This window comes from Agelaius tricolor, unplaced genomic scaffold (genome assembly GCF_023055355.1).
Source record: "Agelaius tricolor isolate 1412-34295 unplaced genomic scaffold, bAgeTri1.0.p SCAF_79, whole genome shotgun sequence".
Taxonomy (NCBI): domain Eukaryota; kingdom Metazoa; phylum Chordata; class Aves; order Passeriformes; family Icteridae; genus Agelaius; species Agelaius tricolor.
In genome coordinates this window covers 1,045,516-1,064,531 of record NW_027269339.1, presented here as the reverse complement: position 1 = coordinate 1,064,531, position 19,016 = coordinate 1,045,516, and the positions used below count along the sequence as shown (strand labels likewise).

The window sequence follows — 19,016 nt, the reverse complement described above, 5'->3', positions numbered from 1 at the left end:
AACAAATGGATGGACATCTGTTCCTGCAGAAGCCCCATAGGACGTCATTTGCTCCACCAGAGTCAGGAACTTCAAAAAGTTTTTCCCTTTTCAAATCTGTTCTCCTGTTTTCCTGAATCAGTAAAAAAGGTAGGAAGGCTATGTTTTTCTGCTACAGAAAGACCTTCCCTTACAGCTGTTTTTCCTTTGTAACAATGTGGACTTTATTACCTACAAAACATTTCTCATGTCCATGCTAAAGGTAACTGATTGCTCACATTAATCTGGTTTCAACTGCCTCTTGCTTCCTGCTTAACTAAATTGTCTCAGTTTCCTCCAAGTTTGTTGATATGGCCTCTGAAAGGCGCAAATAATGGTGACTCCCACATGAATAAGAGATTTTGACAGTAAATGTGGTAAGTGGAGTAAGGGAACCTGGCTAATTAAGTCTTTGGATAGCTTCATTGCTCCAGATACCCGATCTAAAGTGTCAAATGTGAAAAAGAAAAGAAGAGGGAAAAAAGGAAGAAGTCTTTGGAAGATCTTACACATCATGGAAAGGAAAATGCAAAGAAAAAAGCCATTTTTCTGCTTTCCAGCCCACCTTTCAAGTATTTCAGCTACAGATTGTGCTTGATCTCCAGCTGCTCTCTTGACATGTCATGGAACAGTTATTTCTAAATCAACTGTCCTTAGAGGCAATAACAATTTTTTCCTGAAAATCGCAGGTCTCCCTTCTTCACTGAATTTCTCTGCAGCATTCCCAACTGCATGACAGGTGTGCAATTATCATTATTGAAAACTATTATTTAAAGAGGTCCAGCTTGCTCCTGAAGCTGCTAAAGGGTCTGAATTATAGGACCTGCAGTAAGAAAGCACCAGAGAACATTTCTGCCAGTGTGCAGCCAATTGTGAATTCTTTCAGCTTGATGGAAATGCTAGTACTGCATTCAAATGATGTGCTATGCCCTTAATTTAAAATTTACTATTTAAGATTTTTTTTAGTTTCCCAATTATTTCTTTCTTTTAGAATTCTGACCTGGCAGTACAAGAATTCAGGGTGACAGAATAGGGGGAAATGCATTAGACTTACTTTTTCTCTTTTAAGGGATGCAGGAAAACTCATATAGGCTTAGTTCAAAGAAGATGTTGCCAAAGAAGAAGAGATTGTTCTTTGAAATGAAAAAAATTGTAGGCAATTTCAGATATGAAATAAATCTGTAATATCCACTCTAGGACATAACTTTGCTGCTAATGTAAAGAATTCTCTCAGGATAACTCATGTTCTACAGAAAAGATAAATAAAGGAGTCAGAGCTACAAGAGCAATTACTCAGAGTGAGGAAATACAGAAAACAACGTTGAAGAATGGTAATGTCTACAATGGCTCAACAAACAGCGAGAGTGAAATCTTGTAGATTTGAAGACAGATAGGAGTCATCAGAAAGTCAGCAGCACTTGAAGATATCATACAGATTCAAAAGTCTGGGTTTTCCATCACTTCTGTTCCTTTTCTTCCTCTCTACTAAGCTTATGAACCACATTGTTGACTCTAAAGGCTGAAGAATCTCTCCTTAGAAAATGCCCACATTTCCTCTTGCCAAGAAGTAGCTGCACCCATAAGAAGCTCAAGGACTTAGATGCTCAAAACCCTTGCTTGATCCTTTGGGACACACCTAGGATTATTGCAGAAATGCAGTAGAAATCTTTACAAGTGGATCTTCTGGTGACCCCACAAACTTTCCTGCTCTTATCCCAAAAGTGTTCTCTAAAACTTAACTGAAGAGAAGGATGGAACAGCGTATGACTAAAACATGCACAAGGAAAATGACTTTTCCTCTTGTAATGCCCAGTTACCCAAAGCATATAAATAACTAAAGAGCACTCAGGCAGATACATGGCTGTAAAGTAGGAGCTGAAAAGATCTATTGACCCCATCTGACATGCTCTGCAGAGCACAGCTACAGCTGAGCCAGTGCTGCCATTCTGAGGCAGCTGATAAGGGGTAGCACAGTAGTCCTGAGGGGACCACACTTTGTGAACACAGACAGTGATTATGCTGGAATAATTAACACCTCTAATCAAGCAGAGGATGCAAGGTCCAAAACACTGATTTTGTTCCTTTTATTGAAGAGAAAGAACCAGTCCCTTTATCCTAAACACTGTATCAGACCTTTGTTCACACTGCTACAAGTAACAAAGCTTTTTTTCACAATCCACTCTGAACACAGCAAACTGTGCCCAGTATGAGCTGATAAAGCTTGACTTGAACATTTTTTCTGAATGTAAATTGCTGTAGGCTTTAAAGGACTCCAGATCTCCCCGGGGTAGGTACAAACTATTTTTAAAATGGTTTTGATAACACATCTGTTTTAAAAGTCAATTTGAAACAGAGTATGTCTGTGTGCTAATGGGAGTAAATGGGATTGTGAAACATATGCTTCAGGCCTTTAAAAAAAAAATAATGCAAGAATGGATACAAATGATAATAGCAATTCTAATTCACTCCATCTTTCAGTCATAATCCATACACATCCAAGTGTATGGACATCACAACAGAGACATATTCGGTAGCTGTCTGTAAGTCAGCTGTTTGATGCAAACCGCAAGTGAATTCCATGCTAACAGCAGTCAGGGCATAACATGGGGGCAGGGAGGGCATCCATATTGAAAAGGTTCTAAAAGTTATTTTTTATGTGGGTATGCACATAAATACATATCTATCTGTACATAATATTTACGTGTATCCGTACATACATGTACACGTACATGATTTCTGGACAAGATGTCTGCACAAGATTTTCACTTACCAGCATAGTGTCATAGCACCAGACTGACAGTCCTGTCACATTCTAGAACTATCTTATTAAAAGAGAACCTTTTGGGGGGGGGAGGATATTACCACCACAGAAATGAAGAGTAAACAGTTCTGTGCACTTTAAAATATGGTGGGAAAACTTCCATTATTTTTAATAGAGTGAAGGACTTACCACCTTTATAAAACCACCATGGCTAAAGTATTTTCCCACTGGCTGTCTCAGCACAGTGGTGGCTGAAAGAGCAAGCAGCAGTCTCCCACAGTTATGACTTCTCTGCCCTTGAACAGCAACTGGGACAAGTGGAAATTGCAATTTTTGTTGGTGATTGATTCTGGCTCCAAAACCATCCATGACTCCTTTCTTTGCCAGCATCTGCAATCACAGTTTGCCAAGATCAAGTCTCAATCAAAAAAAAAAAGTTACCTTTTCTCAAATTAAAAAAACAAATCTAAAGAAAAAAGGAAAAAGAGAAAAGGGCACTTTGGAATATCTTAGAGAATTAAATTGTCACATTTACTCTGAATCATTTATCTCATAGAAAATATCTGCTTGCACTCATCACTTTGTTAGTTTCTGCCATTTCTACAAAACTATGCAACAAATCAGTGGGCTTAAAATGACTGTTTCAGTCAATGTTATGTGGAGCTGTATGAAGCAGTCAGAAAAAAAGAGACACTATATCATTCTGCATTTTTTTTTTTTTGGAAGAGAAAGCAAAGCTATGATTTTTTTTTTTAAAGTTAAATGCTTTAAATGTTTGAAGTAGGAGTAGAATTAACTTGTTGAAAATGTTGTCTCCATCCTCATGTGCAAGATTCTTGCAAGGTCTGTAGGTCTGGAAACTCCTTAGGCACTGTCCAACTTGGCTCGAAAATTCCCAGAGAGATTATTTTGACTTTTTTAGAATTCCATGGAACTATCCATTGTGCAGACATCTATTTTGTAATCTAAATGTTCCTTACAGTGTAGACTGAGAATTATAAGGATCTGAGTGCTATGTTTGTCACCAAGGCATCAGAAGTGATCAGAGCTATAGCTCTTGCAGTAGCAATGGCAGCATTTAAGTGGCAAGGGGAACATTTCCATGAAGAACAAAGTTTTTTCTTTCTTTCTTTCCTGACACAGAATTGAAATAAATACTGTGGTGCTAAAACTTCAATTTCACGGTACCTAAAAGAGTTTGTGCTCCACCATGGGGGCAGGAGAGTAAAAATGCCTCCACTTCTGAAGTGTAAGGGGCTCAAGACTGGCAGCACCCTGAAGTGTGGTCTATAGGAGTGTTGTACCACGAGTTACCTTTACTTTCAGTACAGGAGAATTATTGAAGAACCTGATCTCAACAGAACAGACAGGTGCTTATGAAACCGTATGGTAAACCAGGAAAATATCCCTGTAGGCAAAGCTGTCAAGTCTATGAAAATCTGAAAGTAAAATTGGTATAAATAATTATCTGGAACCAATGAGGCAAGAAAGACAAATACTATCAAGAGAGAATAAGATACAAATTTAAATCCCAGGCTGCAGGGAGACACGTGAAAGCCAACCATTGTCATAAAGTACAAGATAAGAGGAACAATGCTGTGGTGATTTTTTTAAGTTGAAAAACAGTAGTCTTAGAAACAGGTAATCAAGCCCAGAATATTCATACATTGCTAGTTAATCTAACTTTGCTTCTCAAGTGTTCTTGCTTTCCATTTTGAACACAACTGAAGAAGATGAATATGTAGATTAAACTCATCCTGGAATTAATTTTCATCATAGCTGCTGAATATTTGTACACAAATACCATATTGTTGCAACACATCCTACACTATTAATTTAATACTGTGAATCCAGGAATGCCTCTTTGGAATGAATTAGTGAAAACTTTAAGAAGGTTGGTACACTGATGTCAAACGCTGCACACGAATGTTTCCAAAGCGAATGCAAGAACTACCAAAGTGGGATTATTTTTGCTTCTCTTTCTAACTTTTCCTGGCTTATAAAACCCTTGCTACTGCACAAGCATAGTAGATCTTAATGTGTTGGTATCAGTAGACCATATTCATAAAAGAAATGGAAAATCTGCAGGGCAGGAATACAGCTAATAGCCACAAAAGCAAAGCAACACTCCGGCTGGAAATGAAAGAGATAAGGAATTGCAGCAGTAGCCACAGAGAAGCTTTTTAATGGAGCCTCAAGTTGTCTTGCAGAAAGGTTTCACTTCTACAATCAAACAATAAATTCACCTTTCAAACAAAAATTCCCAGTCCCTGCATGGATCTTGTCATGCCAAGACACCTCAGATGCAGACTTCGACTGCATGCTTTCTGATGAAAGGATACTTTTTCCTTTGCAGAGAGCACTATTGTCAGTTTAGGCAATTTCGTTTCCTCCTCACACACACAGTTACAGCTCTGAGGGAAGACTTCAAGCTTTGGGCTCCTAACTTCAGTTCTCTTCACTGCATGTAAGCTCAGGTCCAAAGCAGATGGCAGAAATACCCAGCCACACACTGTGCAGGGATACACCGCAGTCAGTGCTGCACTCTGGGGAGGTAACCTGCTACCTGCATATTTCGAACATCTTTCAAGTGCAGTTATGAATCACATCAAAGAGAACAAGATTTCTGCACAAACCAATCCTCCTTTCTCTTGAGTTTCATGGCAATTACAGTGCATTTGAGGCACAATGGATATCAGCTGACTGAACCAGTCCTTGCATGCCAAGGGCATCTTGGTAGATGAGATAAGCCAGATAATTAATGCACAGATGGACAGCAGCAACTGTTATGCTCATCCCTTCCTACTACTAATATTTTTGCAGCTGGATTCTTTCTTAGATAGAGGATAATAAAGATTCACATGATAGAGACCAGAGTCTCTGTTATTAGTATGCAAAAGCAAACTTCATTAATGTTTACTGACAGCACGACTACTTAAGTGATTCAGTCTGGTGTCCTTTAGTCACAGACTCTTGAGGACTGAGGCTTTCTATACAGCAGCAGGGACCACTTCCACAGTAAACACTTATGCTCAGTTAATCCAAGTTCTAATTAATTGGTTTTCTTCTACTGTGTATTCACATCTAAAAGGGATTTTTATATCAATTTATCACACTTAACAAACCAGCACAAATCAGAGTTAGATCTGTTGTAGTTATTGTATCCTCACAGTTATTGCATCATCACAGAAACCAGTCTTGAGCCAGAATTCTGGAGAAAGATCTTCAATGGTCAGTCTTAAAGGTGACAGGGCCACACTTCCCTATATTATGTATTAATGAACCCCGTCCAGCAGAGCCAGAGAGGTCTCTATATCAGAGAAAATTCCACAACAAAGCATAATCAGTGGAGTTAAGCTCATTAATAACAGAGCTGAGTGTATGCCAATGCAGTAGCAAGGAGACTATTAATTATTAGAGAAAAGATACTGATGGAAGGACAGATTTTTTTTGCTCCATCAGCTTGCTAACCAGCTGTTTTCTCAGAAATGTGAGTAGAAGTAGAGCTACATCTCATCTTTTTTTTCTCAAAAACACGTGCATTATAGCACAGGCTCAATAGATTTGTTGGCCAGGGCTTCTCTGGGCAGAAAATACAGGATGATCTTTCTGCATTTGGGTCACAGAAGTGTTACCATTAAGGGTAACAAAGATAACCTCTAAGCAGACCTCTATGTGTCAACTTTCTCTGACCCTTCCTGTGAGTTATCTGTAGATGTATATGACATCAGTCCCTTTATGTTACTATATTGGCTTGCATATTCCATCAAAAGAGCTTCTTGATTTCTAGAAAAGGAACTAAATTTCAATTTCTGTTCATGTTTTTTGGTTTTCAAGTGTAGTTTCATTAAACATTAAGCACAAATTACAACACTTCTGAAGCTATTAGCTTATAGGATCATTTCTTTAGGAGACTTTAAAGAGGTACCTATGTAATCTGTATATGTGAGAAAGCTGCTGGAAGACTAGGGAGGGTTTCTCCTCCTCAGAAATAGACAAGAGGAATCAAAAAATCTTGCTCTATGGGGAGAAAAAGAACAGTTAGCAAAAATTTTCAACAGGACCACTTCAGGTTTTCATCTAAAATCCATGAACAACAAAACATTCTAGTTTGATCAGAAAAGTTAGAATTAGAATTAAAAGGAACCATAATATCTCCTTAAAGGAGAATGACAATGAGGTAGGGATTGCTCTAAATTCTGTGCAAAGTAAGTACTACCACAAAACTATTTACCCAGTTCATACTCATTTGTGCATAGTACACTTGCTAGATTTATTTCCAGACTTAACATGTGCATGGGCTACAGACCATCCTTGTACCACAGGATTCTCTTTCTCCTTCACACCTCCTTGGCTTTTCCTACTCTTTACATTGACCTGTTCCTAAATGCATGCACAGAAACAGAGACAATTATGCACAAGATTTAATGGGTGGCAAGAGAATTCTTTGCACAACTACCTATGCTTTCACAAAATCAGTATTAAACATCACCTAACAGCGTTTGCAATGACATAACTGTAAGGTACCCTGCAGGCTTTTTGGTTGTCATTCTGTTGCCCTTTCCTTTCCATATCAGTTGCAGCAGGAGAGAAATTGCCATACAAAACACTATTGCTGACAGTTGCTTACAGCCATGAAGACTCATCCTATTCCCACTGGCCTCTATGACTACACCAACAACAAAGAAAAGGTCCTCCCAGCAGCCAAAATGATGCAAATAATTTCTTTCCAGGAAGCAGAGATAGTTGTGCAGCCAGGAGTTTATTGGTGCTTCCCTTGCATCTGTCTTCTCCAGGCAGCTTTTCTTGTGTTCGTTGTTTTTTGCTTTTGGTCCTGCAATGGCCCCCTTGGCTGCCCCAAGCAGATGTTTCCAGTTGTCATTGAAGGCAGTGACTAACCATAAAGTTCCAGCAAAACAGAATAACTCACTGTGAAATGAAGCTCAACTAAGAAGCCACTGGGATCTGTGACCCTCAGGATGATATGAGGGAGGTGTTATTTTCATGCTACCAGTCAGAATTGGTTCTTGAACAGCCCACCAATGACTAAGTCCTACTTCTTGCTCCATGTCACCCCAGAAATTTCATTGTGCAGCCCTAAAGCAGGTCTTCTGTGAGGAGGAGCTCTCAAAATGCAGGTGCAGACCTGTCTCATGTCAGAATCAATGGCTCCATCCTCAGGGGTAAGTTTGCCTCATGAGCAAGGTTGAAGAAATCCTCTCTCCTTCAATTCCTTCCTTGAGCTTTGTCACCCTTTAGTTACAAAAGTAAATATCTCTACTGTGCTGTTTGAAGAAGCTCTGATTAATTCACCCCCTGAGACATAATAATGATAACAACAAGAGAAGTGAAGAGCTCACACCCAGCTGCCAGGCACCAAATAACCAGAAATGTAGAAAAGAGAGCAGGTCTGACTTTAACTGCCCTGTTTAATGGCATGGAGATTGAAAATTCTCATTTTTCATCTGCTGCATAAAAAATCTCTTGCCATTCCTTTCCTCTATCATCCTCTGAATTGTAATACAAGATGCAGCATCTTCAAGGCTGCTTACCTCCTGCCACTAAGAGACTTCTATTTTTAAGCACATTGAAAAGCTAAATGTGTATTTATGGTACAAAAATACTTTGCTTAGCCTTATAGAGGAGAAAACTGTATGAATCCTTTTATGTTCTATCACTGAGATGTGTTTAGCATTCCAAAATCAAACATAATGCAAACTGGCATCAGTTTTACTAAGAATAATAAGCCAAAACATAATGTGAATACATAAAAAGTATTGTTGACAGCCTGTTTACAAAATCAAGGACTTTAATGCAGATTTTGTTTTAGCACAAAACCTATTAACATAATAAGATTACCGTCTTCATCAGACAACCTGTTATCCTCAGCTGCACTTTTTTGAGAAATCTAACTCTCTCAGACACCCTGAAACTTGGCTCCCTCACTGTCCTTACTGCCACTAATCCCATGTATTTCTGAAGATTTTATGAAGACTTTTCTACGAATAAATATGGATGGTCTTCCCACTTCTCAGTACAGATAGGTTTACATTATTAAACACTTGCCCTTTGGGGACACATCATTTTGTAAACCTCCAAGTTCAGACTTGCATGTACAAACAGGGCAATCAGACAAATATTTCAGTAGCTCAGCACTGCTTCAGGGACAAACCCATTCCCTTTCTCCAAGTTATGAAGGTCAGGGTAATAGAACCAAGATAAATAACCTTAAATATTCAATCTAAGCTCCAGTTCAGGAAAGCAGTTAAGCCAGTGTTTCACCATTCAAGAACACAGATGTCTTTTTAGAAACAAAATATCATTTAAATACTACTCTATTAAAATGTCTTCCCAAATTAAGGACTTTCTCTGAAGAGCATATGCTTAATACATCTGATTGGGAGGAGATGTTTCACAGGAACCTACCTGAGCTTTGTATGAGGTCCAGTTTTCTGTGATACTTTAATAAACATTAAAACAGAAAAAGAACCACAGACATTTGAAATCCAAGGAGGACTTCTGCAGCAACAGTATAGAAAGAGAATAAATGCAGCCATTTATCACAAAGGTGGTGTACAGGGCTCTGTTTTATCTATAAAACACATAGGAACAAAACTAAGCTTGGTTGTGTAACTTTTATTTCAGTGTTCTCCCTCTCCTGAGTGCTTGCCTCTTTCAATGTTTGTGTATGCAGCAAGTATAGACATTGCCTGCATGTATCTATCTCATCAATAGAAAAATTTGTTGATGGGTTAATTTCTTTTCCTATGCAGAGATGCCAGGTTTAACAGATATTTCACATGGGTAACAAAATAGAAAAATAATTTCTAATTTGGACCACAGAAAATTCATGCAAAATTTAATTACATCAGGGAATATTTACTGTAAAGGTTTTAAAAACCCTTACAACAAATGCTAAATCTAAAAGATAAATATTTACAAATTTAAATATTTAAAAATCTCCAATCTGTTTATATGCAGTATATATAACAGATGTTCTCTAGATTTTGTTGCTATTTAAAGGTGTTTATAGCAATTAAAATGCAAAAAAATAATATTAAATTCTCTGTAAATACAGAATATTTGCATTAAATTAGAGTACTTATCTAGAAACAAATTTCCAGCTCTAACCTGCTTTGGAGAAAATCTAACCACCTACTTATTTTTCCAATCTAACAGTGGGACAAGAATACAGAAAGTATTTTATTGCAAGAGAAAGGATTGCGTGATTATGTGTTTAATATTCATCTTCCCTTAATCTTGTTCTTGACAAATACCTTGAACTGTCAAGTGGCCTTATTTACTGGCAACACTGAAAACTGTGCCTTTAATGACAATATTTATTATCTGGAATGTGTCTGACAAGTTTTTGTTGCAGTCACATCCATATTGTGCATGTGCATACCTTACATCATGTGTAGTAGTTAACTGAGGTCTTTGAGCTCAAGCAAATTACATTTGGACCCTTCACTTACTTCAGTTGGTATGGTACAAAAACTCAGCATACATTATTCATATCCTTCTTCAGCCTGACTTTAATATTTCTTCCCATTTTCACAAAATCAAGACAGAAAAATTTCCTCACAAAAATTATTGCCAGTCAAGTCACACTGCTTGGGACCAGACCTGGTGGATCTAAAAACAAACATTTTGCACAGAGTTCAGAGTATTTGCCCACATTAACCCCCCAGGTTGTTTTTCCAACCAAATCTTAATAATAAGCAGTCATGTGTCTCCTGAAATCGTGGACTGATCTTTGGCTATGGCAATGAAGAGAATGTGTGGATTAGATTTCATTGCTCACAGCTTTAACCACCACTAAAAATCTAGACCAAAATTGAATAATTTATGTGCTATAATCAAAGTAGCAGCACTAACTTTGATACATTTCTATTTAGATGGTAAGTTGCTCCTTATTTATAAAACCTTAAACTATTACATGCTCCACAGGTTTCCTTTTTTTGGGTGTTCTGGGAGCTTAATAAATCAATTCACTGGATATAATCTGTAGCCATCTGAGTTCAAAAGTGAATTCAGGTAAGATAAAGAGAAACAAGACATCCTGAACCATTAACACTTCTGGATCAAGTAGAGGAAAATCTTAAGTTTTCAATTTATGTTCATGAGCCCCAGCACTGCCAGACTTGCTGTGATTTTTTAATTCAATTCAGTGTCTGTAATGAATGCTTGAAACACACACAAGCAGTTATAGGGTGGAAAGTACAGTAGGTGTATATAATAAATAGAAGGAGACTGTGACATTAGGAAATAACCCTTTTTCTTATTTTCCTTAAAATTGTTTGTAAGTAAGAGGGGGTTTTTCTCACTCATAAACTTTATTAAGGGTAAGTAGACAGAGGTCATTCAGAGAAAAGTGGGGTGAGAAAAACAAATAAGTGAAAGTTTTATTTGACAAACAGAGTTCATTTGAATGAACAAGGAGTAAGGTTTAAAATAGCAGATAAGTATGAAAATTAAAAATCTGGTGGACAATAAATGCAAGAGGAAAGAAGGAGGCATGAAAGGAAGCAGGGAAAAAAGAAAAATCTGCAGCTCCCTGCTAGATTATGTCTCTTGTTGTAGCAGTCTGCAGCAACCTTACTCCTGTTATCTTGCACAGTTAGGCAGCTCATACACCATAGACAAACCAGTATATGTTGATTTTCTTAAAATAACAGCAAGTCTTTTACTCCAGCCAGGATAATAGTAATGATGGCCAAGACCACATCTTGAGAGGGCTTTTTTCCCATTACTGATTCATTAGGCAAAGCACTAACTGAAACCACTGCTAATGAATCACTGCTGCCTATCAAAGTTGAAACAGCAACCTGAAAAGAGAAAATAACAGCATGTGGTCAACTTTAAATATAGTGCAAAACCCCTTTTGCTTTTTATTATTTTGAGTAGCTCCAGGATGTCAGTAATCCTATAATATTCCCCCTAATAAGAAATGTGTGAAGAAAGGTTTCTCCCTCATCCTCTTCCTTTAGAGCATCTATGGAGAAAGATTTTAATCCTTCTCTCAATAAATCACCAACACCTGTTGATTTTCAGTTGTCCTTAATAAATTGCTCAGATCTTAACATGCTGGCTTCATCTGCTCTGATAAGCACTTATTCTGAATTGCTAGGATTTCCTATCATAAATTCACTTCAGAAATATTTAATGCTTCAGCTATTTCTTTTTTTTTATTATTTGGTTCCCAATAATTTTCCTGGAATCCCATTGGAACAAACACAGAGGCTTATGCTTAGTATATTTATTTTTGGTCTACTTCAGGTGCCACTGATTTTCTGCTGTTTGAAACCTATGAATTCTATAATGTGGGTAAATGTAGGGAATAACAATCTGATAGCTGTTACACTGATGTTTCCACATTTTTATTAGTATCTAAAACAATAGATTGTGTTTGCATATAATTGCATATTTTGCTATGTGTTCAATATTATTTATTTCTTTAGCAAAATTGAAAGCATCCATATAGAAAATGTGTGTTTAGTAAGCACTTCAGAAATCTGGATACAATGAGGAAACAAATATGTGAGCAAATCCATTGACTATGAAAAGTTACAAAGAAAGCCAGCAACACAGCAGGAAATCAAAGCCTTTGATTCCTGGACCTGTTCCCATGTACTAGATCTAAAATCATGCTGAGTCACTGGAGGAAGTCTGCAGTGCCAGTTGTCTGAAGACAATTTTTGCAAATACTTTGTAAATAATATTTGACTTTTTAGATGAGACCTTTCTCTTCCTTGGTGGTCAAGCAATTTTCATTTCTTACTATTTCTTTTAAATTTGGTGTCTTAGAAATAACACACTTTATTTCAACTTTTATTAAGAAAATCAGAATTGCTTTCTGGGCCTAGACTTAGTGTTAATGAAGACATGGTACCAGAAACTTTAGCATGTTCTCAAATAAGTTTTATGAGTAGCTGAGAAACAATCTCTGCAATTAGGCAAGTTTCCTTTTAAAACTGTGATCTGTACTCGGCATATTCCTCAAAGAATAAATCAAAATATCTTTCTCAAGACAGTTGGCTGTTTCTAAATTCTACAGTTTAGTTCTATTATTCTAATAGAATTGAGAAACCGTTTTGAATCATACCTCAGTAACATCTTGCTAGCAAAGTGTTCATAAACTCACTGTGGCACAGAAGAAAACATTTCCAGTTTTTCAAGTCATTTTTATTTGACCTGTAGGTACTATAGAGATTAAATATATCCAGTCCAGCAGCTCTCAAAAATATTAAACTACCACAATATAAGGGGTATGACCCTTCCATGAAGCTCTAGAGGGAGTAAGGTTGGTTCTGCAATGGTCAAAATATTTTTAAATGGTCTAGAGTTTAAAGTAAAAGGTTAAATGTGGAAGTCTAAGGGTTATTCAGAAAAATACAATTAATAGTAAAGAATTACAAAAAGCCCTAACAAGAGCAAACAACTGGGAAAAATTGTTCTATGGTATTCACTGTGGACAGTTGTAAAGTAAAATTGACCTTAATTGATATGCTAAACAACGTGAGCTAAAAATTGTGACTCAGGAAATGCTGCTTGTTATTGTAAGATGTTCTTCTATAAAAATATATTCCTCAGTTGTCAATACAGTCTTGCCAATATAGTCCAAGAAGGGGTCTTAACAATTATTAGGAATAAAATGGAAAATCAGAAGAAATGAGAAGGCTGCTGTGTAAATCCATGGTGTCTTGGCTAGCGTTGATACTTCTCACCTTTTCAACTCAAAAAGGCCATAGTGAAACTTTGGAAGGTGGAAAAGGGGATGAGCAAAGATATGTGACCATTTCCTTATGGCAACTGAACAAAGAGACTATGATGTCCAGATTGAAAATAGACATCAGATTGAAAATAGATCTTTAGAATCATGATTCAGAAAAAAAGATGGCTATGTGTTACCCCTCCTCAACCAAAAAACTTGGCAAAGGAATTGGGAGAGAAGTGTCATAAAAATAAATGAGCAAAGGACAAAGCCAACGTCTGGAATCACCCTCCCACAGTGTATAGTTTATCTGTTGATAAACTATTCAACTGTTGGGACAGCTGAAATCACACAGGTTCAGCAAGGAGCTGGATAAGTTTGTGGAAGGACAGTCCATTGGCTGTAATTAATTAAGGTGCTGTCTAGCATTTAAGAAACTTTGGGTCACAGAGAATGCAGTTTTATGTTTGCTCTGCTATTTGAAAGAGGCAGCTGCTAAGCCAATTGCCAGGGCAGATGCTGGGCTGGGAAGACCCTTGGCCACTCTCAGTGTTGGTGTTTGCTGCACAGCTCACTATTTGGTGAAGCTCTAGTATTTCCCTGATTCTTTCCTTGCTTTCAGTGATTGCCTTGCTTATCTACTGGAGATGGTTTCTATTACTTAGCATGGCTTACTTTGTCTGGTAGTGCTGTAATTCATATGTTGCTATCTTATTGCATTTTACACAGCTCAGAAAGGGCAAGTAGACCTCAGAGAATCATATCTTTATATTTACTATATGTCACAGCCACAAGCCTGCTAAAGATAATACACTTGTACATTATCTACTTCTTAACTAATATTTTATTGTTTAGAGAGAATTTCACTGGAAAAATAACCTCCACCCACTCTTCAGATCCGATCCATTTTTATGGAATCCTGCACACTGGTTTTGTCCAGGATGTAGCCACTGTAATTGTGCCCTTTTGATGTGCAGATTACATTGATAACTGTAATGGAAGGCAATGAAAAGTGTACTTCATTACCTTGAAATTATCTGAAGCACCTGGGTAATTTTCATTACACTCACATAAAGCTCTGTGTAAACAGACAATTTTATTTTATTTTTACAATTTGCTTTTTCATTTAAGGTCTTACCGAGCTCTTGGCTGTGCAAAAGAAGATAAAAGACTGTTGAAGGAAAGAAAGTCAGTTTATATTAAGAAAATCCTCAGCAAAACAATATGCCATCAAAAAAATTTCCTTGAAGCAGACTAAACTCAAGTTCAGTTGCCTAAAAGTGTTGTTATCAACATGATTTTGTACTCCCTGTGCATTACTTGTCTTCTTTCCACAGGACAAGTTACATAGCAGAAAGAAAATCCCATTTGAGTCCTGTTGATGTGGCACTTTTGAAGGCAGTGAGATCTCTCTTGCACCAAAGTGTTCAGAAGTATTTGCTGACATGAATAAGTGGATAGCATTTGCTGCATTTCTGTTTCCCTCCTTCCAGCAGACTGTAAATGCAAAATGCATTTTTGTACCAGCTAGTGTGATTGCATTATTAGCACAATTTGGTCAGAATTTGCAGGAAAGTTTCAAGGGTTCAAAAGTAGCATATGGTTTTAGTTAATTTTTTATTCCTTAAAAACCACAATTAAAAATAATTAGCACACCGTTTTGTGTGACCGTAGTCTCATTTTTATATTCATACATGCAAACTGGGTTTTAATGTAACAGAAAAGAAAAAAAAAAACTTTAAATGTCATGTTTCAGCAGAAGCTGATTTTGCATTTTCTAGGGCTTAATACAACAGTTCTTGTGCAATCAATGACTGCAGCAATATTGCCCCATTGTGAGAAATATTGAGGGTTATACAATACTCTGCGACTATTTTTAACCAGAGATCAATGTTGAGGTGATTAAAATAAATGTTTGTTTAATCGAAACAGAATTTCAGTTATTACATAGTAAACTACTCTCTGCATTTAGACTAAGACAGGCCGAATTCAGTCGCAGAAAAACTGCATGAAGGAGTGTCTTTCAGAGTCATCATTTATTCTTTGTTCTGTTTTGTTTTGTTCTGATCCAGACATCACAGAGGTTTGGTGGGGTTTTTTTGGATTGGTTTTGTAGGATTTTTTTTGTTTTGTTTTGTTTTATATCTATAAAAGGACACAGAAGTTATGCTGGTTCTGGGAGATCTTTTCCACAGGTGGTCACTGTTGGCACAACCTCAAGGTTTCTCAACAGTGTTGCAAAATTCAGCTCCATCACAGGAGTTCTCACTGATCTGGGGGCCGAGCATGGCTGGGGATGGATATCTTGGTGAGAGGTCTGGAATCAGTGGAGACAGCTCTTCCCCTCTGGCTCCACACACTTTCTCTGCTATCACTGAACCTGCTAGGAGAGGTGGCAGCCCTTGCTTAGAGTGGGTGCTGTGCCCCCTTTGGCCTCTTAACATTTCCCATTTAAAACAAACCTGGTGAGGGATACAACCTATATATGAGTCAAACAGGATGCATGATTAATCTCACATCTCCTCACTTTGGCGGGGGAAATACTGCTTCTTTCTCAAAAGCCACATTTGATCATCTCTACTGGCTTCCTGTAATTCAGCCTCGTCCACCTGGTGGGTTGCACTCACCAGGTTGCCAATTTTTCTGACTCAGTAAAATACACCCACCGTTAATTCAGACCAAATCCACCAAGATTTTGGAAGATTTGGAATTGAGCTCTTGAGTACCTCACAGGACTTAATACTCATAAAGACAATTCTGACCTGTTGTGGCAGCCAATTATATAAAACAATATATGTGGTTTAAAACATTATCACCAGAGGTAAGGAAATCAAAGCCACAGTATGAGCTCATTCCTCCATGTAGTGTATTAACCTATTGAAATACTCAGAGTACTCCTTCACAAAAGTGAATTAATGATTAAATGGAAGATTTCTGATGCTTTATCACTATTTATGTTTGTCCTTTTGTAAGAAGAGTGACATTGGTTTATTTTAAGAAAAAAAAAAAGTAGCATAACATTGTTTAGGAACTTTAAAATAAAAAACAGGGCCTCTGGGCAATACAATCCTGCTTCCAAAATAATAATTCCTTCCACAGCACATTTCCAGGACATGTGTTTATTTTTAATGTAGATAATGATACATCCTTCAAAGTGTACAGATATTCTGCTTAACTTTCAATTATTACAACTTGAATATTAATTACTTTCATACAAATAGCTAAATATATTGACAAAGAAAAATGAAGCCCTAAAAAGAAATTACTGAACATCTGCTATTGTGAATGAGTTTTTCATCTGTGACTATACTCAGATTGTGTCAATACAAACTTTCAGGCACAGCATATTCCCTTGAGATGGTTCCTTTTTATCGGCACACTAATTGCATTCATAATGAAATATATGGATTTTTTAAATTTTGATTGTCTAATTCTCCATATTGTTCATAAACAAAAGGTTAAGAATGACCACATCTGATGTTTATGCCAACAATCGTTTTGATTGATACTGTATGTTGGGATTTTACACATCTTTTTCCTTTCATATGTGTTCTTAACATTCTGATATAAGCTAAACAAAAGGGAAAGCTTATCTCACTCTTGAAAGTATAAATAACTATGAGTTCCAACCTACTAAAACATGAGCAACAAGAAGATAGCACATCCCAATGGTACAGGACACGATCATCATGGGGAAACCTAACCTGGAACAACAAAAAAATAAAGCAAAGATTAATAAGGATACTATAGTTTGTTCTCCAACCTATTTACAAAAAGGATAGTTTGAATTATCCGACACATTCCGAGTGAAAAATATGTTTATAGCAATACCAAAAGCAGAGATGTTCTGAGCATATAACAGTATCATACTCAAGCTCACCTTTCTACTTCGAACCTTAGAGATACAAGGTCAAAATTCACATCGTTTCATTGGTTTCAGAACATCTGTTCCAATTTACATTGTCTCAGAATCTTGCATGCTTTGCTCTTTTGGCCTTTTTCAGGTTTTTTCCCGTGCACACAACATGCAATTATACAGGTAAAATAACAATTCTTACAAATTATGCAGCATTAGAAATTACTTTCAAGTGTGCATCCCTTCAGATTAGGTGTGTGATCCTGGTATGGAACTTTGTAACACAATATTGGATCAAACCCATTAAATTGTTTCCCTGTTGATCTGAGTCACATACAGCTAGCACTCCTCTTTCATACCTCTCACCATGTCTAACAGACTTGAGTATTAACAGACTGTTGGAAATAAACCCCAGGCACTTGTAAAATTACTAAAACCTTGCTGCTCTACCCAAAAAACTAATTTTTTTTCACCACAGGAAAAGATTTTCTGACAACACCCAGATTTGATACGTCTATTTAGACTGACAAATACAGAGAGCAGAGACAGATAAGTGAAAAGGATGTTGTGGAGTTGGCCAAGTCCTGATGGCTAAATCTGCAGGTCTTTAAGATATGTGAAAAAGAACTTTTCTGAAACTCAAAAGCATTTTTGTATGATACCAGGAGTCTGTGAAAAAACACTGCTGTGATAACACTAATTTATTTCATGTTACTAAAATCACAAGGAGAACAGAGATATGATCATGCCACAAATGATACCCTTATACACTTTCTTTTACCAGATTCAGACAAGAGTTTTCATAAAACTCAGAAAAGCACAGCAATGTTGTCTGAAGTTCAGCATTTTATTAATTCTTTTTCTTGAACTAAGACTAATTTACACATGTGGGTATATTAATTCTGCCCTTTTGCCTTGCTTTGCCCTTAGGAAGTTACTCGAGCCTTTTCCCCTCTGCCATTACTGATAGAGTACTAGGAGATGACCATTTTGTAGGGGACAGGAGGACATTGTTCTCTGAGCTTGGTTGAATGAGCAACTCCTTCCCTTAGCAAGCTACAGATAGAAGAGATATCTTGGGGCATTAAATGCAGCCCCCACTTCTTCAGGCTAGGAAGCCCTTGCATAAAATGAAAACTAAACTTCTCAATTGCTCATTACCATCTGCTTCTACCTGCAGCTGCAACATTACCCTGAACTCATGAGAGCCTCATGAGATGTTTCTTCCATAGCTGTTTCTCTGGAAAGCTGACTGGCAGAGGCATAGATGTGACCAGCAGATCAGAAGTGCCTTTAACAGTCATTGGTTTGAGTTTCTGAGAAAGGAATTCTAGCAGCAGTGAAGATCACTGCAAACACAAAAATAATCAGCTCTAGCATATAAAGTTTGTAGAATAGCTGGGAAATTAATGAACACAAGCACTCTAAAAAAAATGTTGGAATTATTTAGGAAAGAGCAAGTTTGTCCATAATGGCAGCTTCATGGTCACTCATCCCAGTATGGAAGTGTGCTCATCTCACACACCTACAGAAATAGATTCAATCCAAGAGATGAAAAGGAAACCCCTGCAAGACAGAAAATGTCCAAAGAGAAGACTGTCAGACTGACAGATGATCTCATTTCTGTGTCCTTGACACCCCTCTGAAGAAGTTGGCCTGGCTCCTTG

General features: G+C 37.2%; 1 protein-coding gene across 1 annotated transcript in view; it reads right to left on the bottom strand.

Moving 5' to 3' along the window:
• Window positions 1–15,371: 15,371 nt before the first annotated feature.
• The window catches only part of OCA2 (OCA2 melanosomal transmembrane protein), a 161,198-nt gene continuing 157,553 nt past the window's right edge, over window positions 15,372–19,016 (bottom strand). Inside the window, exon 23 of the mRNA XM_071418236.1 lies at window positions 15,372–17,197. Coding sequence (XP_071274337.1) covers window positions 17,110–17,197 — 88 coding nt within the window. The 3' untranslated portion in view covers window positions 15,372–17,109. The remainder of the gene's footprint in view (window positions 17,198–19,016) is intronic.